This window comes from Alternaria postmessia (genome assembly GCF_024291825.1).
Source record: "Alternaria postmessia strain BMP 2775 chromosome Unknown scaffold_33, whole genome shotgun sequence".
NCBI classification, from domain to species: Eukaryota; Fungi; Ascomycota; class Dothideomycetes; order Pleosporales; family Pleosporaceae; genus Alternaria; species Alternaria postmessia.
The window spans coordinates 193,547-217,839 of record NW_026260106.1 but is presented as its reverse complement, the minus strand read 5'-3'; the positions used below and the strand labels follow the sequence as shown (position 1 = coordinate 217,839).

The 24,293-nt window shown below is 50.9% G+C and overlaps 9 protein-coding genes across 9 annotated transcripts; 5 read left to right on the top strand and 4 right to left on the bottom strand.

The window, feature by feature from the left end:
• Positions 1-586: 586 nt before the first annotated feature.
• Positions 587-2,453, top strand: J4E82_005991 (uncharacterized protein; the record flags this gene model as incomplete). Its single annotated transcript, XM_051732251.1, has 3 exons — positions 587-794; positions 923-1,194; positions 1,500-2,453. The coding sequence occupies 3 exons, from the start codon at positions 587-589 to the stop codon at positions 2,451-2,453; spliced, it is 1,434 nt and encodes a 477-aa protein (XP_051588042.1).
• A 2,061-nt stretch (positions 2,454-4,514) lies between these two features.
• J4E82_005990 (uncharacterized protein) lies at positions 4,515-5,946 on the bottom strand (the record flags this gene model as incomplete). The annotated part of the gene is made up of 3 exons (XM_051732250.1): positions 4,515-4,845; positions 4,912-5,413; positions 5,469-5,946. The coding sequence occupies 3 exons, from the start codon at positions 5,944-5,946 to the stop codon at positions 4,515-4,517; spliced, it is 1,311 nt and encodes a 436-aa protein (XP_051588041.1).
• A 1,335-nt stretch (positions 5,947-7,281) lies between these two features.
• On the bottom strand, positions 7,282-8,897 carry J4E82_005989 (uncharacterized protein; the record flags this gene model as incomplete). The annotated part of the gene is made up of 5 exons (XM_051732249.1): positions 7,282-7,323; positions 7,381-8,270; positions 8,323-8,544; positions 8,601-8,739; positions 8,796-8,897. The coding sequence occupies 5 exons, from the start codon at positions 8,895-8,897 to the stop codon at positions 7,282-7,284; spliced, it is 1,395 nt and encodes a 464-aa protein (XP_051588040.1).
• Positions 8,898-10,510: 1,613 nt separating this feature from the next.
• On the top strand, positions 10,511-12,559 carry J4E82_005988 (uncharacterized protein; the record flags this gene model as incomplete). The annotated part of the gene is made up of 1 exon (XM_051732248.1): positions 10,511-12,559. One exon carries the CDS (start codon positions 10,511-10,513, stop codon positions 12,557-12,559), a length of 2,049 nt encoding a protein of 682 aa, XP_051588039.1.
• A 361-nt stretch (positions 12,560-12,920) lies between these two features.
• On the bottom strand, positions 12,921-14,784 carry J4E82_005987 (uncharacterized protein; the record flags this gene model as incomplete). Its single annotated transcript, XM_051732247.1, has 2 exons — positions 12,921-14,581; positions 14,634-14,784. 2 exons carry the CDS (start codon positions 14,782-14,784, stop codon positions 12,921-12,923), a joined length of 1,812 nt encoding a protein of 603 aa, XP_051588038.1.
• A 716-nt stretch (positions 14,785-15,500) lies between these two features.
• On the top strand, positions 15,501-17,396 carry J4E82_005986 (uncharacterized protein; the record flags this gene model as incomplete). Its single annotated transcript, XM_051732246.1, has 1 exon — positions 15,501-17,396. One exon carries the CDS (start codon positions 15,501-15,503, stop codon positions 17,394-17,396), a length of 1,896 nt encoding a protein of 631 aa, XP_051588037.1.
• A 1,285-nt stretch (positions 17,397-18,681) lies between these two features.
• On the top strand, positions 18,682-19,641 carry J4E82_005985 (uncharacterized protein; the record flags this gene model as incomplete). Its single annotated transcript, XM_051732245.1, has 1 exon — positions 18,682-19,641. One exon carries the CDS (start codon positions 18,682-18,684, stop codon positions 19,639-19,641), a length of 960 nt encoding a protein of 319 aa, XP_051588036.1.
• Positions 19,642-20,168: 527 nt separating this feature from the next.
• Positions 20,169-20,969, top strand: J4E82_005984 (uncharacterized protein; the record flags this gene model as incomplete). Its single annotated transcript, XM_051732244.1, has 1 exon — positions 20,169-20,969. The coding sequence occupies one exon, from the start codon at positions 20,169-20,171 to the stop codon at positions 20,967-20,969; it is 801 nt and encodes a 266-aa protein (XP_051588035.1).
• Positions 20,970-21,162: 193 nt separating this feature from the next.
• J4E82_005983 (uncharacterized protein) lies at positions 21,163-23,946 on the bottom strand (the record flags this gene model as incomplete). The annotated part of the gene is made up of 1 exon (XM_051732243.1): positions 21,163-23,946. One exon carries the CDS (start codon positions 23,944-23,946, stop codon positions 21,163-21,165), a length of 2,784 nt encoding a protein of 927 aa, XP_051588034.1.
• Between the last annotated feature and the right edge of the window lie 347 nt (positions 23,947-24,293).

Here is a 24,293-nt window from a genome sequence, read left to right as displayed (position 1 = left end):
CATGAGTGCACATGCACGAAAGACCGGAGCTCGTCTTTATGCTACGCTGAGTGCTGGTAAGGTATACTTGAGTGTGCCCATGGCCAATGTTAAACCCGACAACGGGCCATCAAAAGTTCTCTCATGGAAAATGACGAGGAATATGCGCCATCAGCTTACAGTGTTGTCTGCGCCCTTTTTGCGCCGATCATTGAATTTATGCTTTGGTGATGTACGAATGGCAACCTTTAACGCCAAATTGTGTAAGATGACAATGAACCATGTTTCCGCTATTACATAGTTTGACATAACTATATCATCCATGTCAAGAACCGGAAACATTCCTTACACGGCAAAGGACCGAATTCCTTCATGTAATGTGGGCCGCTCGATTTGGGGTACATCGAAATGCCGATTGCGGGGTTACTGCAGGAACGCGGAATTGAAAGCTTCAGCATCAACCTTCGGTCTTCGGTACCTGACAACGGCACGACACCGAGGTTCTGTGCGTAATGTAGTACATGTATATAACTAAGGTGCGGCTATGATGTCTTTGACGTCCAAAGTCTTCCGCTAGTCTTTAGTGACATATTCAGCTCTTCCCATCATGCATCTCTTCAATACTCTTACTGCGTTTGCTACTATCATCACCAGCACAATGTCGCAGAGTACACCAGCACCGCCTCAAATGACTTTGATCTATCACATGGAAGCAGACCTGGGGGAACGATTTTCGCTAGGCTCTATTCCAACTGGGCAAGAACGCATTGTCATTCCCATTGTTGGAGGCACGTTCAAAGGACCCAGAATTTCTGGTGAGTACTTCCACTATAGACATTCCATACTTAACAACACCAAACATGTTGTGTTTATTGTCTGTTACGAACCGTTCTTTTTGTACCCTATGACGTCACACATACCGCGAAATACTCACGTTCCGTAGGCAAAGTCCTTAACCTTGGTGCGGATTGGCGCCTGACAGATGCGCAAGGAAAGTTTCGGCCAGACGCTCGATACAACATTCAGACAGATGACGGTACATATATTTACGTGCAGACTGAAGGCTTGCCCCCTGCTGTGGATGGCGCACCGTCAATGTTGCGAGGAAGATTTGAGACGAGCACGAACGGAACTGCTGCGTGGTTGAATGATGTGGCTGCTGTTGGCGTCATAAGGAGGAACGGCACATCCAGTGTGTTGATTGATATGTGGCAGGTAAGTGAACTGAATGAGTAGCGCGAGGCTGGGGCAAGGCTAACAGAGACGCAGGCGTCCCCACCTTCGGAGTGACGATATTTCCAGTGCGCAAATACAAAATAGCTAGATGAAAGCCAAAATGATTGATAATGTTATTGAGCTCGAGGTATGCAGTATAATGGGCATATGCTTGGTAATTACGTCTTATATGTCTCTTGCTGTCGCGACGCTTGTGGCTTTATGTGTGGCTGGGGGCGGCCAAAAATTGACGCCGACCTCGCTCTACTCAGCGAGTGTGCGCCAAACCTCTGCGTCTCTTGCAGCTCACATCCCACCATCTACCAACAAGTCCAATCTCTATCCAGATACATCGCATTATAATGATGAATGCGCAACAATGGCAAATCCTACCACCCGATCTGGTGGAGCTTCAAATTGGCCAGGTCGACCTTTTGCTGGCTATGTACCCTGAAGAAATTACTTTCGATGAAAATTCTCAAGGAATACTAGATATCTTGCGCGACACCGATGATGTCAGGTCTAGAACCGCTGTCAAACTGACTCCAAGTATCTCGCTCTTCCTTGATCTGCCGATCACAATTGCCGAAGAAGCTGCTCCAGATTCGAAGTCGTTGCGCTTAGACATCGGAGTACCGTTTGCGTATAGTGGGAACGTTGCGCCTTCTGAATCACCATCGGTTAAAGTTCGCGTGCAACAACCGAATTGGATGAGCAAAGCCGCGACCTCACAGTTGACAGCGGATATTCCGGAAGATGAAGACCTATTGGGTACCATTGAGTTCATTCGAGAAGCGGCAGCCGAATACCTCGCGAATATCGAGACGAAGGATATGACCCTAGACACCGCCACCGTGGACTCCGGACCGCTGGTAAGAGTGTGGTTCTATTTTCCGTCGATCAGTACGCGTTCCAAGCGCGACGACTTCATCAAGTACGCGCCGTCCTACCAGCTAACCGGCTTCCTCTATGCTGGCAAACCCGGTCTACTCTGCGTCGAAGGTGGGTCGCAAAGCATCGATGACTACATGAAATTCATCAAGACGGAAAGCTGGGGCGATATACCCGCACATCACAAGAAGGTTAGCGAGCGTCATCGAGAAAAGTGCGAGAAGAGGGTGTTTTCAGAAATGACCGAAATTACAGATACGGTTGGTGAAAGACGCGGCCAAAGAGCGAACAGAGGGGATATGAAGGCGATTGAAGAGTGGCTTGTGGAAAGAGGCCTCGGTGACGCTTTTACCAAGGTTTTGATGTAGACCCAAAGTTCACGAAATCAGCAGCCGATAGTATTCTTCTTTAACTTTTCAAAACACCACTTGCGACCACATTTTTTACCCTTTCTATGTCAGGATTTTCTGCAACATCTTTGAGGTAGAAGATTAATGTTGGCACTCCACTCAGTCCCATAGCATTTTCATCCCGATAAAACATCGTCACCTTATCGACAGTCTTGCAACCTAATCCTACCTTGTGTTGAGCAAGCAGCCACAGCACACCAGTTCCATTTGGAGTCCCACACAAGGCTTTGGCCTCTTCAGAGGCTATTGGGGAGGCTGTTCCTGGCCATCTCGGAAACCAGTTATCGTACGAAACCCCCGGCTTCGCTTTCTCTTGTCGCCGTCTGCGAAGAGAAGCAAGTATAGTGTTGCACACTGCCCGAGTATCGGGGTTGAGGATCGCGTATCTCACCACAATCTTCAACTCTGGTATCGGAGCTTGCTCGGTAGGTGGCGCCAGTGACTTCCATTGCAGAAACGCGACATCGGACCAATACCGTAGCTTCGGCAGACCGGCTATCAGCGTCTCTGGATCTATATTCCTACATGGGTTCATCATCGCCATTGGTGTCGTGTTACATTCCGCTAGTAAAATCCTGGCTTTTGCGTTGAACACGCTCTGGATCTGCCCCATTGTAGCTGGATAGGTCTTGCCATCCACTGTAACGGTGTCCTCATGCAATGTAAGCTTGCCTACTGTAAGGATTTTGGGAGGAAAGGATTTTGGATTGGTGCTCAAGGCCTGGATTAGATCGCCACTGGGGTAGGATCCTGTGGAAGCAATAGTGAATGTACCCCAGCCCCATTCTTCCAGATCTCCACAGTCCTGAAATTGGCTTTGGGACGAGCCGTTGGCGACATCCGCGACAGTAAAATTGAGTAGACGTTCCCCTTTTGCGACGGCATCATGGTATGTTAAAGTCGACTTGATCTTGCGCGTATCAATGTTGTTACTCATTTTTGACCTTTGAATGTGGTAGAACACCAGCTTACAGTTCGAGTTGGTTTTGCGAGTCGAGAGTTGCGTATACAAAAGGGAACTCGACGTAAGCTTACAAGCGATTGTTTCACAACACTGCCTACTTTCAAACAAAGGTAGACTGACCGTCACTATATCGACAAGTGAAGCATCGGGAAAACTGTACAAATGTATGCTTTAGCTGTGGGCTCAGTTAATTTTATGTACTCAGGTATACAAAGCCATTGTGAACATTACCCAACGCCAACACCTTGACATCCTGGCACTGTCGTAATGCACTGTTCAGAATTTAGTGCTGTATTCGTGGTCAGTCATACCCACAGCCGGATGTTGCTTGTCTAGTCCAGATATTGCTTCCCAAACATATCCTCTTGTTTCAATTATTATGTACCTAAGAATACCTAGGTACCTGCCATCTCAGATAGAACTTTTGCATGATGCGCGGATGAGGGGGAATGAAACTCGGTTCAAAAAGCTGTGAAATACCTATATACACCTACAGTCGCGTTTTCTTTTGTCAAGCTAGCACAGAAACAAGCAGCCCTCTCGTCGCATCTTCCAAGATTAAGCGTTCGTGCCTAGGTAGTACTACCCAAATATGTTTGCGACATATGAGTTAGTCTATACTTGGTTAGGCTTATCCTGACGCGACGTGACGCGAACGCGTAGCGCCACCTACGTAGTTTCTCTAGCCACCCTACGTTCTACAGTGCTCTTGCACAATGCTGACCACCACACAAACTACCAATGCCAGCCGTGTGCGACTGCAAATTGCTGTTCCCAGGTCAGAGATACCACAACACACTATATCCGGCGGATGCAAACAAGTGCCAGCGAGGCCTGCAAGACCGACGATGAGCCGTCAGACGATTCTCAGCCGGGGAAGCATTGCCGTCCAGCGCATCTTCTAGAGTACAGTATCTTAACGCGATGCACATGTACAGCTCACATTCTACAAGACATCACGATGGACTCAGAGCGCGTTTTCCCGTATATGGTATGGTAAAGATTATTGATTACTACAGTAAGCCGCAAGCTGCATTATCTATTCACCGCTTGACTCAAAGACTGGACCCAGCTTTGAGAGCTCCAGGGAAGTTCTTCTGAAGAGAATCCCATAGCGGCTCGCCACCCTCTGTCAAATCCTTCCACGCGGGACATGCAAGATCCAGAAGCGGCGCGGCAAGGGTATCGGTTACCAATTTGATCGGGACCTCAAGGGTGGCCAGTAAGCCAGAGAGCGAGTTGGGCAAGAATGTCTTGAGCACCTCAAACACGAAACAGAGGAGGTTGTTGTTTTCGAGCAAGGAAGTCACGTTTATCACGCCACCCGTAACGTTACCGAGATCGACACCAGTGAACGAGTTTACAGTGCCGGTGTTGCCGCCGATGCTGCAAAGAGTTGTCAGTACTGACGCTAACACCCAGGGGAAATAGTGATTGAAATGCTTCACGTACCTGCCAAGGACCGGGTGCTTCATGACCCAGCTTACAATGTCGAGATTGAGAGGAATAAGGCCATATTCGATCGGCTTGCGGTACCAGTTTTCAGGGATGGTTTCGTGGCCTTTGCGGTACTCAAACGTTCCATTGTTTCCCTCGTAGACGCCAAAGAATTTACGGAAGACCTCTTGAGTGAGAATACCATCGGGGTGTTCGGCCGTGTGGTTTGACAGCAGCCGGCCAAGGAAAAAGTAACCGGCGTTGCGGCTAACCATTCCGGTAACAGGACCATAGTAGAAGTTTGGATTGTGTGCGACGCTGTACTCCCAGCGGCGGGCAGCCTGGTCGGCCAGCAAATCCATAGAGATGACACCATTTTCGTCGGCACGATCATGGATATCGCGGAACAGAGTCATATTCATTGTCCATGCATCACCCGTAACGTAAAGGTCATCGCGCGTGAGAGATGAGTCGGACTCAATCCAGTTGTGCGAACCTTGAAGTCCCCGTGGATCACCTACCAAACAGTAAGCATGAGGGAGTCTGAAGCAATGTAGGATGATTTGACGTACCAAGAAGGCCAAGAAGATTTCCCAAGATGTTGTCTGGGCCAATAGCTGGACCTCCAATGGAGAAGCCCGGATCCAATGAAAGTGGGTTTCCTGTCCAGACTGTACCCATAATACCGAGTACGAGTGCGAGCTCTGTACCCATGCCCATCACTTGGTTGATGGCAGCAACAACCTCTACAAAGCTAGTAACACCATCGCGGGAAATGTATCCATGGTTGGCCAAAGCATTGAGTCCAGGGCAAGGTCCACGCTGGTCTTTACCCTTGGGAGCCTGGAAAGCGTGTTTACCGGTGATATCGATGGGTTTGTTGACGTCTACAAGGAACCTCTTGGATTGCTTCAACTCGTTGACGGATCGAATAGCTGCATCTAGCTTTTCTGGTGTAAGGCCTTCAAGGTGACTCGGGTTAAGAGCAGGAAAGGCATTGACAAGAATGTTGCCCGAAAAGAGGGTAAGAAGAGAAAACGAGAACTTCATAGTGAGTGGAATGGTGAGAAAAGAGCGACTGCGAGGTAAACAACGAATAACCAAAGAGAGGTGAGGAAATGGTAATTACATGATGAGCCTTACGAGCACCATGTGAACTGCATGGGTGTCTGCTCGGGCGGTGAGGCGCGGACGAACTGCTGAAAGTGGACGAACCACACAGAGTATAGACAGGTCCCCGATTGGGTCGGGGAATATCTGACAGGTGAAGGACTAGCCTCTTTCTCTGGTCAAGGAGTGAGGCAACGTCTATCCTCATTTAACGACCCAGAGAGTACGTAGGGGAAAGCCACCAACAGCCGCGGCACGGAAGATGCCAATGGCTCCTGCTCCACTTATGCCAGGTACGAGACTCATGGGAGGCTAGACGAGAAGATCCGCAGCGGACACTTCGGAATGTTGAAAAGGAGCATGGCTGACGATTCCAGATACGTGATCTGAAACAAAGCTCACCGGAGGAAGGGTTCGAAGGAAGGAAGAATAGGCAGATCGACAACACTGGTGGGGTCGGTACTGCCACGCTGCATAGGTCCGACTAAACGGTCCGTTCAGCAAGGTCCAACCGTGTCCGGATACAGAAAGCCGAAACTGTCACTCTCCTCGCACGGTCCGTTCCCGCTCACTCAACGCTTTCAATTCAAGGCTGGTATCATCGCATACCGCGCTTTTGCATAATCTTTTGAATTACGACTCTCATTTTTTGGGGTTATCAGGAAATTACGTGCCACATGCAGACCCTGGACGCCTTATGAGAGATCCCGAGTAATTCTTTAACCACGAAACCTTGAAGACCCACCCGACGTCTTCGAGAAGCACCGAAGTAACCAGATCGTAAAAGATAAGTGGCGAAAATTCTGGCTGTCAATGTGGGACGCACCCAGGCCAACTGTGCCGTTGGAAAGGTTGATCCTTGCCGTAGTTACACTGCGGGCCCCTTACTAGGATTATGTTCCTTCCCCCGCGTACAAGCTTCTCACTGCTTTACAAGTGGCTGGCTACGATAGCAGGTACCCCCCACTCATTGCGTACGCATGCAGTCATGATTCCGTCCGACTTCGGCGCCAGATTAGAATGCGATTCCATACCCAGGCTGCCCTGACTCATGTACGTGTTGTTCGAAAGAGAGTATCATGTACGATGTACTTGTTGTATACCAAGTGGTTCAGTGCTTGTGGCCGACGCGTGTGTACGGGAACGGTGCGAGTAGTGAAGACAAGTAGCAATTGGGTATATTATTTACAAAAGAATTTAACCACCGTTCGTAGCATATGCTTGATCCAGACGCCTGTACTCCGTCTATACCATGATCGAGAACATAGCAAGATATCAAACATGTTCCACTCCCGTCGTGGGCGGCTTCCCCCATTCCTGCGTTTTTCCATCAGTGGCGTTCTGAGTCACCACCGAAGCATTCCTGTGACTTACTTCCACTTCATGAGTCTGTATGATCCAGCCACCAGAGTCTCTTTCGGGATGTTGCGCCCTCGTCAAATGGGCCCGGTCACTGTTGTCGTCCATATCGTCTAACGGGATAAATTGGCCTTCGTCTCCTGCTTTAGGTTTGATGGAGAGACGTACTGATTTCTCCTGACCGCCAGTCGTGCTGTTGTTGGTGCTGAACTTTGATCCTTTGCTATTCGAAGTGCCTTTAGTCGAGGTGTTCCTGCTTGACGCGAATGTCGATGTTATCTTTGGCCAGAACTTGGCAATCAACATTCGATGAGCCGGCATGCATCCGCAAATGATCGAAACATCGATCTCGATAAGACTCCACAAACCGGCGTCCACGTAATCCCAGGTGATGTTTTGCGTGTTCGAGAAGTGAATGAGCGATTCCAGACGGATGACCGAGATGATAATGACGAAGATACCAACACCAAACATGGCCATGACCATGAGCTTCTTCTTCAGACTCATGTTTAGCCCTACCAGATGTTTCATTGGGAGCGCCATTACTACAGCATCCAAGAAGATGTTGATAGCAGCCGCGATCCAACCTTGAAGATGAATGTCGTTGCATGTGCCCTCGTGTAGTCCATCCCACTGGGTCCAGGCCAAACTGATGGGTCGACATTGGTAGAGGGTTGCGAAGAAGAAAGCCACTGTGTATAGCGCACATACAGCCATCACGCTGTATGTAAGGATTCGAAAGCTCTTTGCCGGAAAGACGCGCAGGTAGAAGAAGAGGATGGAGATCTTGGAGATACCTAGACCGGTGACGTAGAATATCTCTCCCAGGAAGTAGTAGTACAGGACGTTGGTGATCTGGTAGTCTTTCAACGTCCATATATCTCGTCCAAGACCGTTCGCGACCACTGAGATGTTGTAAGTAATTGTCGAATAATCACAGAAGGCGGAGGATCTTACGGAAGTGACCAAATACGGCGGGAGGTATGGCAAGACAGAGCACGATTCCCATTGTGAGGTCATCCCATGATACCTGGCGGCCGTTTTTGCCTATACTGGCAAACATCCTTAGGATGAAGGCCATTATAGCCAAGATACATCCGGCATAGCCAGCACCAAGGAACGTATCGCCTTTGTAACGGACAGGCACTCCGCAGCCCTGGTTGCTCACATTCTTTGTTTCTGTTATCGATGTCAGTCTCTTGATATACAAATCTTATGTGGCCAGTATGACTTACGCATGAGCTCGTATACAGTGCATGTCTTCGAGGAGCAGACGGCCACCGCAGCATTGAGCGCGTCATTGGTACACAAGCACTCTGAAGTGAGGTTTGTCGCACAGGTAGACTTGGGAAGCTCTTCCATAAAACATTTTAGCTATACAAACAAGTCAGATCCGCGATTGATGTCTGGTTATTGTAACAGCAACGTACAGCGCACTTTGGCATATGTGATGCCAAAGCCTCAAGCGCATTCTGAGCTTGAACGGCAGCCACAAAGGCCGCAAGAAATGCTAGCAGAATGTTTAACCGCATTTGGAAATGTCCTATACGGGCTTCGCAAAATCGAAGACAATGATGGTAAACGGAGAAAGAAAGATGGTATAATGTTTCAGCTTGCGCTAGGTCTCAATGTCATGGAGGTAGTGGGTTATGTACGCCTTAAGCATTTGGACTGCACAGAACACTGGAGTTGCGATAACACAAAATGTGCCAACTTGAGCGAACTTCACCCGGGCCAAGGGGCAATCATACCGAAATATGGATCCGTGGAGGAGAACTTGGAAGGCCAGGTTTGAAAGGCACCGAATGTTGGTGTGCAAGGGTCACTCGAGTGTCGTATCGAATCGGGGAACAACCGCCTACGAGCCTGGTTCACGAAGCCAGGGTCTGTACATGCCGCGCTTTGCTACATTCGATGGACCTATTGAGGAGTTGTTTCTCGGCACCTGTGACCTCGATGTGACCTTGCAGAACGCCCCTGGAGATCCTCTACAGTATCTTGAGAAATCAGGCCATGCTTATGCAGTGCTCGCGGATGCTTCCGGTGTTCTGCGGAACCGGAGACGCTGAGAGACGTTGGTGATAGAGACCCTAGGACCCTCTGGGGATCCACTTGGTTTGCCAAGTCGATGTTGCACGTGCATAGTGGAGGGATGCAAGGGTTACGATCGGTAGATACGTACCTTTCTCAACGTCTTCTGCTGGTCGTGATATAGCCCTTGATCGACTTAGTCGTCGAAATTTTGGGTGGATACCTGACTTCACGTCGGAGCTTTTTGATGACGTTGCTGATTCGTACATTGGGCAGTTGAGGCCAGGAACGAGGCTGGAAGGAGACCGTCGGGGATGGTGAAGAACAGTCAGCGTTTTAGCCGGGTTGCCGCGATCGTCGTTGAAGTTGACTTTTTTGATGACCAAGGGAGGCCCAAATCTGGACACTGCATTGTGCACGCCGCAACTGTCAATAAGTATTCGCCTGGGATGCAATGCAACCTTAACTACAGGACGACTGTAAGCTAGAAAGCAGCCATGTTTCAACTTACCTGTAGCATTTGCTCGCAAAGTTCACGCATCTCGCGGGAGTTGCCTGCCCACGAACGTTAAGTTTGCGCCAACTGCCGTCGGGCCGAATCGCAAGGCGTCCAAGGCTCGAGATACAGTCTAGCTTCAAACAACGCCTCAATCTCCCCGCTCAATCTCTCTCGACTGCAGCTAGGAGAATTTTTGTACTATCCTGACTCGACCGCCCAGCATTTATCAGTGTGGACAGGGATGCGGCCCGACGTGGAGAGCATTCTTACCATGCTCGCGGGACCCACTAGCGCACGGTGCGTACTACCATCTGGATCTGGTAAGAACGGACAAAGTTGTTGGGGTAGGATTAGCCGTAGGTCGCATTCGTAAAATGTCCAGGACCAAAGGGGTAGACGGTCGATGATCCTAATCATTAGTACGTGTACAGCAACCACCGGTGGCGTTTCGTGATGGTTGCTCGAGGCTGACATATGCACATGGGAGTATAAGTCTTCACAGGGAAGCCCTCGTTCCTTACACTCCACACTCGTTCACGCCCAGGCGTTCTGTCTCTCGCTTTTGTGTATTACTCTTCTTCCGGCCTTATTATTACCATCTCTAATACCGTCACCATGATTGTCTTGAAGGCTCTTGCCGTCCTCTCTTTACTCACCAACTTCACTGCCGCAAACATCATCGATGGCGCGGAACACACTCCTTACCGCGGACTGAATGTCAAGCGTGCTGTGAGTGCTACCAACACCACCACGCTTGAGGATTACGAATATGTCATTGTCGGCTCTGGTGCTGGCGGTGCACCTCTCGCAGCCAGACTGGCTCTCAATGGTCACAAGGTCCTCCTTCTTGAAGCTGGTGACGACCAGACCAACACTACTCAATACAACGTGCCTGTCTTGCACTCTGTTGCCGCCGAATACGAGCCGATGCGATGGGACTACTTCGTCAAGCACTTCGACGACGAAGCGGAGATGAAGAAGGATACCAAGCTTACATATGAGCTTGCTGATGGCACTCGCTACACAGGCCCTAACCCTCCTGCCGGTGCCAAACCCCTGGGTATTCTGTACCCGCGTGTTGGCTCTCTTGGAGGCTGCACTGTTCACAACGCCCTCATCACTGTATACCCATACGACAGTGACTGGAGTGGCATCCAGGCTATCACCGGCGATGATTCCTGGGCACCAAGCAAGATGCGCAAGTACTACCAACGTCTGGAGAAGGCGCGCTACCTACCCAACAGCGTTGTTGGACACGGATTCTCAGGTTGGCTCGAGACCTCTCTGACTGACCTGACCTTGATTGTTCAGGACCTCAAGGTCATTTCCCTCGTTCTGGCTGCTGCCACGGGTATGGGAAAGAGCCTCCTCTCAGGACTCCTTACCACCGTTACTGGTCTCGGCCAGGTTCTCCTTCGCGACATCAACAACCCTGGCCCTAACCGTGATTCTGCCGAGGGCATGTGGCAGGTTCCTCTCGCCATGAAGATTCCAGAGTACAAGCGTGCAGGCCCTGTCGACTTCCTTCACCAGGTCATGGATGCCAAGAACAGTGATGGAAGCCGAAAGTACCATCTCGACATCCAACTCAACACCCTCGTCACCAACGTCGACTTTGACCAGTCTGGTGCGAAGCCCAAGGCTACTGGCGTCAGCTTCTTGACAGGAAAGTCTCTCTATGGCGCTGACCCAAGGCGCCAGTCTGGATCTGCTTCTGGCAAGGGAACAAAGGGTTCCGTCAAGGCCACTCGCGAGGTCATTCTGTCCGCTGGTGCTTTCAACACCCCGCAGATCATGAAGCTCTCCGGTGTCGGTCCTAAGGCTGAGCTCGAGAAGTTCGGCATCAATGTTGTCAAGGATCTCCCAGGTGTCGGCACAAACCTCCAGGATCGTTACGAAATTCCCGTCATCGGCCAGGCACCCAGCAAGATCTCTCTTCTGAACGGCTGCACCTTCCTCGAAGGCGACTACGACCCTTGCCTCGAGAAGTGGGAGACTGGTAAGCTCGGTATCGGAAAGGGAGTTTACGCTACCAACGGTATTGCTCTTGCCATCACAAAGAAGGCCAGCAACTCTATCCACGGCAACGCTGATCTTTTCGTCGCTGGTTGGCCCGCGTACTTCAACGGTTACTACCCCAACTTCTTCGCCAACGCTACCGCCGGCCGTGACGCCTGGACTTGGCTCACTCTCAAGGCCGAATCGCGCAACAACGCTGGCACTGTCACCCTCCGCAGCGCTGATCCCCAAGATGTTCCCGAGATTCGCAAGCGCAACTTCGATGTTGGCGGTGACGAGGATCTTGATGCCCTTGTTGAGGGAATGAAGTACGGCCGCAAGATCTTCCAAGACCTCATTCCTCTCGATGGAAAGTTCACTGAGGTTTGGCCCGGAAAGCAAGTTCAGACCGACGCACAGTGGAAGGAGTTCGCCAAGTACGAGTCCTGGGGCCACCATGCTTCTTGCACCTGCCCCATTGGCTCTGACGACGACCCGAATGCTGTTCTCGACACCAACTTCAAGGTCCGTGGTGTCGATGGTCTTCGTATCGTTGATGCTTCCTCTTTCCCCAAGATCCCTGGTACTTACCTCGCCCTTCCCCTCTACATGCTGGCGGAAAAGGCGTCAGACGCCATCCTTGCTGATGCCAAGGCCTCCAAGTAGATAGCGAGTGATAGGAGAGCGTAGCGCGCTTCCTCCATCAATCTGGTGTACATAATACTTAATCAATATTGACTCTGGTCTGTTACTGTCTGGGCCCACTGAAAACACCAGCCGCGTTAGTTTCGAGTTCTTAACCACGATGATCCATGCTCTTGTTAGTCGCTCAAGCAGCGCGAGACGCGGGAGATAGATGCACTAATTCCAGAGGGTCGGGGACGGTAACTACTCCGCAAGACGCAATCATCATATGCTTTGTGCCTGTATCCGCTCAGCACGTGGCATGGCCTGAAACACCTGCCATGAACTTAAAATGTCTGATGGCGTCCGAAAACTATGTATTACTCAGATTACTCATAAATCATCAACACATTCCCGTTAGCACGGCCATACCCGCAACGTGATCTACACCCGCGATCGCGGTCTCCTCATCCTCCAGTAATTTATCAATCTTGCTCTTGCTCTTGATCCTCCAGAATGCTTGTGCACCATCCACAAATCTCTTGCTGATATCATCGACATCTTCCGTGGGGCAAGCAGCGAAGCACAACCTGAAGCAGTTGAAGCTATCGTTGTCTCTGATTTCCTGGTTGGCTGCGAACATGGTACCTGGTGCTACGAGGCACAGATATGGCTTCGATGTCCAGAACACCCAAAGGGCCTTGGAAAGACGACCGGCAGGTACTTGCTTGGCGAGTGGGTGAGACGAAAAGTCGAATCGCACCCAGACAAACATGCCGCCGAGAGGACGAACAAATGAGTACATGTTGGTCTTCTCGACCACAGCCCAGTCCTCTTCTTCGTCTACGACATCAACGAGGCTCCTTCGGCGCCCAGCCTTGACGACTTCCTTGCCAGCGTTGAGTGTATCGCACATAGCCGACATGCGACGCTCATAGTTTCCCCTAAGACCTTCCAGCCAGCGCACCCATCCGTCGACTTTCCAGCCACTGCCATCGGCGGCGCCACCTTTTCCAGGGTCATTTGATGACTGAGGGCCCATGAGCAATTCTGCGATCATAGACTGGACGAAACCAGAGGGTTGCTGAGTCGAAGTCTCGGTGATGCGAAGGAGACGCTCTACAAGCGCGGGTTGTGCGGTGATCCAACCAAGACGGCACCCTGGAGCTACAGTCTTGGAGAATGTGTCGAGACGTACGACACGGCCTTGGTAGTCTACGCTGAGATATGAAGGAATCAGACTGTCGAGAAATTCGAACCCGGAAGACTTGGTGGGCTTTGGAGGAACGCTGCTGGGCGATGATGATGGATACTGTAGGTACCAGTATGGGTCGTCTTCGACGATAATGACATCGTACTTGACGCAAAGGGCGTAGATTTCGGTTCTTCTTTGTACAGACAGAGTACCTGATGTAGGGTTCTGTCCAATAGTCACAGTGTACATGATGTGCGGTCGGCGGCCCTTTGAGAAGTCCCAGTTCTCCAGAACGTCCTCCAGACCTCCTTCGCCGTGCGCCATCATGCCCTCATCGTCGATAGCTACGGGGGCAATGTTGAAACCGCGCGGCCGAGCGGTCTGGATAGCGTTCATGTAGCAGTAGGTTTCGCACAACAGACCCGGCCTCTCATCAACAGGGTCATGATCAGCTGACCACTCGTTGCTGAGCGCGGTCAGTGTTTTGGAGAAACCATCGGTAGAGCCGCAGGTCAAGATGACCTCAGGACCGTTCTTGTATGGCACAAATGGATGTAGGTTCTCCCTCGTGAACTGTCGGATGAACTGGTACAAAGCAGGGTATCCCAATGCCTGGCCATATTGTAGTGCGGACTTGAGATCAATCATGCGAAGGGGATCTTGCACGTTGGAGTACTTGGGTACAACAAGTCGCGACGCGGGTGGCTCCTTCTCTTTACGCTCTGAGATGGACGTCTTCTTCAATTGGGCGGACGGGAGGTCTTCGGCGGGCGGGTCGACGGGCTTGTTTGGTGTTGGCTGCCATCGGTTCGGGTGTGCGACCTTGGCCTCGAGCGTGTCGTATGGGAAGTAGTGGTCGTTGGGCAGGCCTGCGATGCGTAAGCGATTAGTGGCAAAACAAAGGTGTGTAAGCGCGCATACCTCCGGCCAACTGGGCAATGCCAGGAATCTGGAAGTACTTGTAAAATTGCTTGATTGAGGAAGCCTCGCGCGCTTTGGTGCTCCTGGACAGGAAGTGGGTGAGATCCACTGGCTCGGGGAAAGAGCTAGGATCAGAGCTGTACGGCGCCATGATAGGAATGTTGCCGAATCCGGTGTTTTTCGGGAAGTTTATCTAGGCGCGTCAAAGGCAACAACAACTTTCTCAAATCCGTAAAAACAATCAAGTCCAAAGAGGTGAAAGGCAATTAACAAAGATGGAGACGCTCGGCCACCCGTAGCAAATGGTCCGAGGGCCCGATAAGGGCGCTGATTAGAAATGCCAGCTAACAGTGACCTCATCACCAAACGGGAAGCCGCATGGCACGCCTAGACCGCGTTGAGCCACGTTGAGCTACGCATGGCAGCAGCATCTGGGGAAGCTATCTGCAGCTACTTGGAACCATGCCAGTCGCCATATCCCCAGCTCCGTAGACACGTACAACACGATACTTTCTTTGCCTGTGCCGCGGACACCCAATACCTCGTACTCGAGAGCCGACTAGCGTGTTAGCGCCGTGAAGCCGGAACGTGGGAACTCCACAGGCCCGCATCATGCAGGTCCCGAAGCTCCCCAGAGCTCTTTCCTTGCAGCTATACTTTTGCCTCAGCTCTTTCAGACTTCCCTTCACTTAACCTCATGCATAGCCATCTTGCTTCTCTCTAGTCAACCAGACATTCATCATCTTCCGTCGTTCCGCCTATTCCTATCGATAAGCATCTCTCAAGCCTCGGCGCATCGTCATCCCATTCGCTACCAAACTGTCGTCCCCAACGCGTTCGCGCCACGAGCTGGCGTCCCTCTACGACATGGAGCCACGAGAAAGCCTTGACGATGAGGGCGCGCCTCCCCAGGCATATCGCGACGACGAGACTGCGAACACTTCTTCTGCCGAGCCTGCCGACGTACCCGCCAACTCCGAGACATCCGGCGAGGAGTACTATAGCCCACAAGAGCCCTACTACACCAGTAAATACATTCCACCGCGGTTGCAACGTACATGGAACAATGTTGTTGTATGGGTCAAGGGTCCTCAGCCACCACGACCGTGGAAGATACATCCCTTCTTTCCCAAGATACAGACTGCGCCGATCCAGTTGTTGAACAACTACTTCCCAGAGCGAAGACAGAAGATTGCCCTGCTAGTCTTTTTCTACTTCTGCTGGCTCCTCACTTTTGGATTGGTCCTGCATCGTAGCGCGTTCGCAGCAGACATACCGGGATACGGAAGCCCAGTGCGCATACGGTGTACAGATCGCTTCTGGAGCGATGGCAATGGTTGCGGGCTAAATGGGGATCTCTGCCGGCCCTTCGAGAACAGTACCATGCCGTTCCGTTGCCCGGCAAACTGTAGGCGCGAGCAATTGCTGAATCCACATGCTGTTGGTGACAAGAACGTAAATTACCGTCAACTCGTTATTGGTGGACCCACCGACGAGGAAGAGACACTGGAAAACACATACTACCGTGCTGATTCTTTCATCTGCGGAGCGGCTATTCATGCTGGTTTTATAAACGACGCGTCCGGTGGTTGCGGAGTTGTTGCGCAGGTTGGTGAGAAGAACGAGTACCCCAGCGTGAACAGGAGGCATATTAAGAGTATTGGCTTTGACTCTTATTTCCCACGGTCCTTCTCCTTCCTGTCTGGTACACAAGCCAAATGTCGCGACCTGCGGTGGCCACTGCTAGGCGTGTCGCTAACTTTTACCATCCTGTTGTCTTTGTTCACAACATCGCCATCCGTCTTTTTCTCCTCCATCTTCTTTGGTGTCTTCTTCCACGTTGCGCTTGCATCAGACCCACCAAACCTTACCGACTACTACTCCATCATCAGTATTGCCTTGGGGCGCTTTCTTCCGGCATCATTCTGCATGTATGCCGTCTACCAATTTGCGGTGCGTCGTCAACTGCAAGGCCTCCACGCACAGGTTGAGAAAACCATCCTTTGGCTTGGAGGATGTTGGATCGGCGCTTTAAACAACTACACGTTCGACAAGATTCCTATCGAGCGCCTCACACCACACGACATCAAGAATCAGCCAGGTGCCATTCCAGCGCTGATCATTATCGTCCTTATCTTGTTCACCATCGCCCTGGGACAAGCCTGGTCGTTCCGTGTCGAGGGTCGCCTGCCGCGCTACCTCGCCATCTATGGTGCTCTGGTCGGAGGCATTCTTGCGCTTGTTGCCATCCCAAAGATGAATGTTCGCATCCACCACTATATCCTCGGCTTGCTACTTGTTCCTGGTACATCTATGCAAACACGTCCATCTTTACTCTTTCAAGGCATCTTGATCGGCCTCTTCATCAATGGCACTGCACGGTGGGGCTTCGCCAGCATCCTCGAGACGCCTAGTGCACTTCGCGGTGACGCACCTATGGGCACCTTACTTCCTATTATTACTGCGCCAATCATCCACAATAACCTGAACATTCACCATTTGAGACCGAATATCACCTTCGATTGGCACTTCCCTTTCCCCGAACCTTATGACGGGATAAGTATCTTGGTCAACGATGTGGAAAGGTACCATGAATACGCTGACCGTATGGAGGAAAGCTGGACTTGGACTAGACACATGGAAAATGTCAACGAATATTTCCGCTTTGGATACTTGAAAGGTGGAGGAAGAGGCGACTACACGAAAGCTGGAGTTTGGAGAGCAGATGGTGGTTGGACGGAGATGGCTTCTGGACCATCTTGATGGTCGCAGAGAGTATGAATCTGGTTGGGCATCGCGTCGCATCGTATAGTTTGGATAGTGCATGTCCTGGTAAGACCAAGAAGACTATTTTAGATTTTGTGAGAGATGCTAGTCTAATCTTTTGCAACCCGATGGATCACCCGTTGTCGTTAGCCCAATGTATGTCTAGTATACATATGCAGCAACATGTGTCGCTTTCTTTTTGTTCTTTAGCTTGACGCAATCTATTTGTACGCCCGCCTCACAAGGCTGAGTATCAGAACTGAAAGACTTCCCTCCCCCCAAGTGAGGTTGCGAAGCGGAGAATACGATGGGTATAGTCAATTTAACCGGAGCGTCCACCCCCCGATCCGAACGGTAGTCAGACAATCCAGATATTTCGTAAGACCAGAGTTCGCTACGCATGTAGGCATTCACAAAGTCCATGGAGTGTACGTAGTCCTCATCGTATTCCTGAACAGGTTATAGGCAGTGGCAGTGAGCATGTAACATTAGAGTTGTGCATTTAATGTTTTGCACTCTTTGTAAGATAAGCATGCTGAGCAGAGATGGGAGATTATAATAATCACACTTTCTATATGGTTCTGTGATGGTCCATTGCTTGAGCATGAGGACGGGTTGCCTTGCGGTCATGTTTACTATTCGTCCGCCGTTACGGACTACTCGAATGTTGCATGAAGTTCACTAGTCAAGAAAGGGCTTAGTCCAGGCTTCGCGCCACCAACCGTAAGATCGCTATTGCGTAGTCTCGAGGCTCACTTTGTCGCATTCGCTTCGTATGGACATGTTTCTTATTCGTCCACGATGAGTGAGAAGTGCATGCATAGCACGTGATCGGTCTTAATGATATCGCCGGACGCATACGAGTGGTCGATTTCCATGGTTGGCGATTGTGCAATATGTACCGAGGAGGGGTTACGCGGGAATAAGTGGACCTAGCTTTGTCGTGGCTGCCCGTTGTGCTGTAGGCGTCAACGAATGACTAGTGTTTGAGACGCATTTGTAATGGGAACGCTGTTACGCTCCGAAAAGTACGCGAGCGGTGTTTGGCTGCGGGGATGCCTGTCCAAGTATGTATATAAGTAGAAGAAAGGTGGGCGTTGGGGAAGCATCACCAACAGTTGAACCGCGGCTTCTTCTACTACATCATCGAGCAGGATCAACAACATCATCGCCTGTGCTGTCCCCACTATCAGAGCTATAACAAAATCAAAGCCTACAACACCCTCAAATCTCTCACATAACCCACACAAAACCACGTTTGGAATCGATACCCGCCTTCACCATGGTTAAGACAATCTTCGGAGGAGCTGCGCTTTCAGACTCTAGCCACTTCAAGACACCAGAACTGCGCGCCGAACTCGTCGATGTCCTGATCGCCAATGGTATTAAGAACATTGACTCTGCTCGTATTTACACCGGGTCAGAGGTTGCCATTGGCCAGCTAGAGAAGCGCAAAGACTTTGTCATCGACACCAAGCTTGCGGGAGGCTTTGGACAACCTGGCAATGTCTCAAAGGAAGGTGTGATCAAGGACACCCAGGAATCTCTCGAGACCGCCAAGATCGATCAATTCGATATCTTCTACATCCATGCACCAGACACGACTGTTCCCTTTGAGGAGACCCTGGCGGGTGTGAACGAGGCATACAAGAAGGGCATTTTCCGCCGTTTCGGTCTCAGCAACTTTTCAGCCGAGCAAGTACAGGAGGTATACGACATCGCGAAGGCGAAGGGCTACCCTCTGCCACAAGTATACCAGGGCAACTATAACCCTGTTGCCCGCCACTTGGAGACCCAGCTCTTCCCTACCCTCCGCAAGCTCGGCATCCATTTCTATGCCTACTCGCCACTTGCTGGTGGTTTCCTCGTAAAGACTGCCTCAGACCTTGATGCAGGCGCGGGACGCTTCAACGACAAAGCCCTAGGTAATCTGTACGGAAAGCTTTACGATAACGAGACTATGCGCAAGGCGCTTGTCAAGTGGAACGAGATCGCTGAGAAGGAGGGTGTTACTAAGGCGGAGCTAGCATACCGCTGGGTCGCCTACCACAGCGTGCTTCAGGGCGATGAGGATGGTGTCATCTTCGGTGCTAGCAAGGTTAGCCAGGCTGAACAGACTGCCAAGAGCTTGAAGGCAGGTAAGCTTAGCGACGAGGCGGTCAAGGGCATTGAGCAGATCTGGGAGAGCGTCAAGGAAGTTGCTCCTGTTGATAACTACCACAGTGGAGTCAAGAAGCAGTAGATAGTGATTCGAGCGGCTGGAAGCTTAGCATAATGCAATAATGTCAAAGATGTCTAAAAGGCTAAGATATTTGTTCGCGCTGCTAGTGAGATGATTTCCAAGGTTAAGGCGCGATCCTTGAGGATAGTCGTGCGCTATAACTTGAAGTGTGGAGAGGTCATTGTCCAGGAGATAGACAAGGGCGAGCGTCATGTGCAATGTGGCTAGTGTTCGGTCCTACACAAGAGGGGGGTTAAGCCTTGGGACGCCTCACTGGACGCAAAATTTGGTAGTATGTGTATGTATCAGTATCTTCTACTGATAATCTTGGTATGCGGCACATAACAACCTTGAACGATTAGAGTGCTTTATGATTTTCTCCAGTCTGACAAAGTCTTCCCTTTCTGGCTAGAGCCCGTGCTGTCCTTCCCTTATATTCCTCGCTACCTACTCTTGTGTATTCCACAATCCACACCCGCTCCATTACCTCTACTCAACAACTCCAACGCGACCGCTCCACGAAACCTAGTACCTGATATCCTCAAGACATGTTCTCTCCGTCTCCCATAGGGTGCGATAGCGACGTGGCAAAGTTGGAGGGCAACTTCACCAAAGCTGCTATTGCCCTTGATACAGGCAAACTCACTTTCCTGGACCTCCCCATGGAGCTGCGTGTCATGGTTTACGAGTACTTTACACCCGAGGATCAGTATATCTTTAACTCCGGCCAGCCAGCATATGACGGCTTGTTACGCACCTGCAAGCAAATTCGGACGGAAGCACTAAAGGAGATCCAAAAGGCAGCCGACAAGTACTATCGCGCTTACGAAGCGAGTTGGTTACTTGAAGAAGGCTTCAGCATCAAGGTGGAACCCATTATCGATCCTGGCAAAGTCGTCGTCGTCTTTTCGGAAGATCACTTCATGTCCGAGGCTTGTAAAACGGGGAGACGTCGTAGTTGCTACCAATTCCACATTCCGTTGGCTTCTTTGAATCTCAAACGTCTTAGTTTCAAAGTCTCCCGCAATTCAGATATATCGCCGCCTCACCTGTTAGGTTGTGTTCCTGCTCACTGGGCCGTTACCCAGATGCTGATGTCTATCATCACATCTAATCCCCAAGCACGGCGGATCTACTTCCATTGCGACAGACTTAACTTTGGTTATGGTTATTCTAATGATGATTTCGGGACGTTGTGTACAATAGTGGAGGAAGGATGGCTGCGATACGGGGACCAAGAGGAGAAAAATGCGCCATACAAGTGGCTGTTGACGACCAATGTAGAATACAGCACGAAGACTGTACGTGGAATTTGGGTCGACCGTGTTACGCATTGCCTTGGTTTGTAGCATGTAGGGTGTAGTGTCGAGGAGCATGTCGAATTGACCAACGCCAACGGAGAAGTAGATCTCAGCCCACCACCTTCTATCTTACACATCGCTAGCTCAAATGAAACCGATCTCAAGCCTCATGTCCCAGGTTTGCTTTAGCGCAAGCAGAAAAGACTCAAATCATCATTCACCACTCCCTCAGTGCAGCCTCTTACCTTCTTAGAACCGTAATCCCCGAAGTCTTTGGCTTCGACCTCTTCTTCTTCACCTCCAACACCGGCGCAGTCTTCGCCTTTTTCCTCGGCTGTACCTCATTAGGTTTCGCAGTCGTACCCCTCTTAATCCCCTTGCCCTTCGCTTCATCAGCCTTTGCCCCACCCCTCGGCCCCCTCTTAACACCCTTATCCGCCCTAGCAGCCTTGGATTTCGGTTCCGGCCTAAGCAATCCGTGATCTTTAATGTAGAAGATCAAGTCTAGCGCCAAGTCACAGAACTCCTGCGTACCCCTGATAAGCTGCAACGGTTTCTTCTTGCTCTCCAACCCTGCTCTGTACCGATCCACAACCGCAAAGAAGATCTCGTTGGTATCCGCGTCGACCGCGTCGCGCATACGCTCGTATTCTGCTTCGCCGCGGTTGTGCTCAGTATGGAAGTGTCCGCGTCCCGTGCCAAACTCGTCGCCGATTTCGTATTGCACGTACGCTTCTATCACCATGACGGCAATGGTGTGGAAGTTGAGGAGGGCGATTGCAGGTTCGGGATCGGGGTTAGGAAGGGCGCGCTGGTTCGGTATGAAGATGTTCATCAGGAGATGGACTTCTTCGTCCGCGTGGTCTGGGGATAAGAGGATCTCTTCACGGACCAGGCCGGGTAGGGAAACTTTGGCGCTGGGGATGTCTTCGCCCTTCGCGAGGGGTTGGCGTTGGACTTCGTATTGAGGAAGGGTCCAGTCAATTTCTTCGGCGCTTTCCGAGGAAGGTGAAGCGTTCTTGGTGGGAACGGAGGCAGGTTGTGACTTATGTACTTGGTTCTGATTGGCCTTGAGTGTAGCATCTTTTGGCTTAGACGTGCTTGTGACGAACTCAACATCAGAGTCATTATTCTGTCGTGGATGTCGTGCAATCCCGTTGGACGCTGTAAGTAGAGGTGACATACCAATGACAGAATCACGGCTGCTAGTGACCGATGGGTGACGCTTCACTCGGCTTTGAAGAGGCTCATCGTCATCGGAAGCATCGCCTTCGTCGCTAGAGTGGTTCTCATCCGGAATCTTCTTCGGCGTCTCTTTAGGGCCCTGGGGAGCATACGGCCCTAGTACCCGGGTGTTCAAGCTAGGAGGCGCTGAGATCTTTGTCGTACTCTTGTATAGTGATGCTGGATTGAGGCAATAAGACATGTTCAGTGGCATTTGACTATAGGGGACTGTAGTTGAAGCCGATTGTGGGAATCCGGGACTGCTGAGTCCGTTTGGAACCTGCTGGCTGCTGAATTGAGGTGCGCGTTGGTAAGTCAGAGGGCCCGTAATAAACGATGGAGGTGCGTTCGATTGCCTCTGAGGATAGCCGAACCCATGAAGTGACTGTTGAGACTGTTGCGACCACTCTTCGTTCTGTTTCCTGAAGTCCTCTAACTGCTTCTTCTGCCTTTCGATCTGTGCCTGAAGCTGTTGCTGACGACTGAAGCTGAGACCGAAGTTGGGTTGGTTGCATTGATCAGAAGGCTGTAGGGAGACATGATGGGGTTGCGTTGTTTGGAACTGCGAGATACCTTCCAAAGTGATGTTGGGGTTCGAAACACGTGAGTCCTGATGACGAGGTGAAGACGACGTAGTAGTGAGGTGAACCGGATCCGGAAAGTTGGGGTGAGGCTGACTCCATACATCCTGAACGCCAAGATCAGGTTGGCCAGTACCGAAGATATGCGGAATTTGCTTGACCTGGTCTTGTTGCTGCACGTTCATCTCATCAGATGTGAAGCCTGATGGTACAAGTTGATGATCGATCGCTGGATGGCCTTTGTGCTGTTTGTTGATAGCGCTTGGGGACCACTCCTGTGAATCAGTACCATTAGAGGTGTTTTCGTCGTTGTTAAACACGGTATTTTCACCACGAGCAGCTTCTGGTGATGCGCTCTCGCTCTGCTGATATTCACCATCCACGTCATCAGCACTACGCTCGTCGACGGCCGTAGGCTCTGGTGCAGCGGCCTGTGTATCAGCGATATCCAAGGACTTGTTGAAGGTGTTGTCGTTGGCCGGAACATGCATAGTACCGTTTGCAGGATGAGCATCAACATCCATATCATTTTGAGCAAAACCTTGGTGGGGATCATGTATCTGTTGACGTGCGTCATGTTCGAGCTCATCCTTGATGACCTTGACCTGACCTGACTCTTCCATAGGCTTACTGAGTGGGGTCGGAACCAAAGCTTGATCATCGTCCTTCTCGATCTTGATCTGTGGGTCGGTCGTCTTCGAATCCGGGGATGCAGTGTATCGATGATGTCCACTCTCTTGTTTGACGATAGGACTTCCGCTGGAAGGATTGGAAATGGTTCCCCATTCTGGGCAAAGTTTCAGGCAATCGGAAATGGTTTTCGAAATTGTGCCAAGCTTCTGGGAAACTGAAGTGCCATTAGCGGACCTTTGGTGGTCTGGTGAAGAGGACGTGTTGGTGGTCTTTGTCTTGGTGCTGTACTTCAGCTTGACCACGAGTTGCTCGTTCTGGTCTACACTAGACTCTGCTTCAGAACCTGGATCCTCTTCTGGTGTAGTGGCAGAACCAGGAAACTTGTCTCTCAGCATTCCGTTTCCGTTGGCATCGCACTCTTGGTCCGCGCTATCCTCGAGTTCTGGAGTGAGCTGATCACTCTGACGTGCTTCAATCTCAGGTGTCTGCATCTGATCGTGTACTCGAAAAGGATCTAGAGGAGGCTGCTGAAGATCGCCCATTGTGAGTCGTGGATCTGGCGGGGTTTTGTCGCTCGCGATGTCCATGCTGTCGGATTTTGGCGCAGTCTCGTAGAGGTGCAGTTATTTGTCTATACGCAGAGCCGTAACAGAACAGCAATTTCAGTATCGCAATAGACTCTCGCTCGCTGACTCTGAGATCTTTGACAGTTTGCAAGTCTCGAAAGTTGGTGTTGCAAGTAAAGAGGATTGTAGGTCACCTTTCCGTATGGGTAGTAGCGGCTTCATATAGGGTTCGCTGGCCAGTGATCGTTTACGCCCACCTTTACCTGAAAAGCTAATCAAGCGCTCTCTCACCTCTACACTGCTACCTGCACGTTTGATCTGCAGACCAAAAGCCAGAGGCGCCAGTACGAAATGGGATCTCAAGTAGA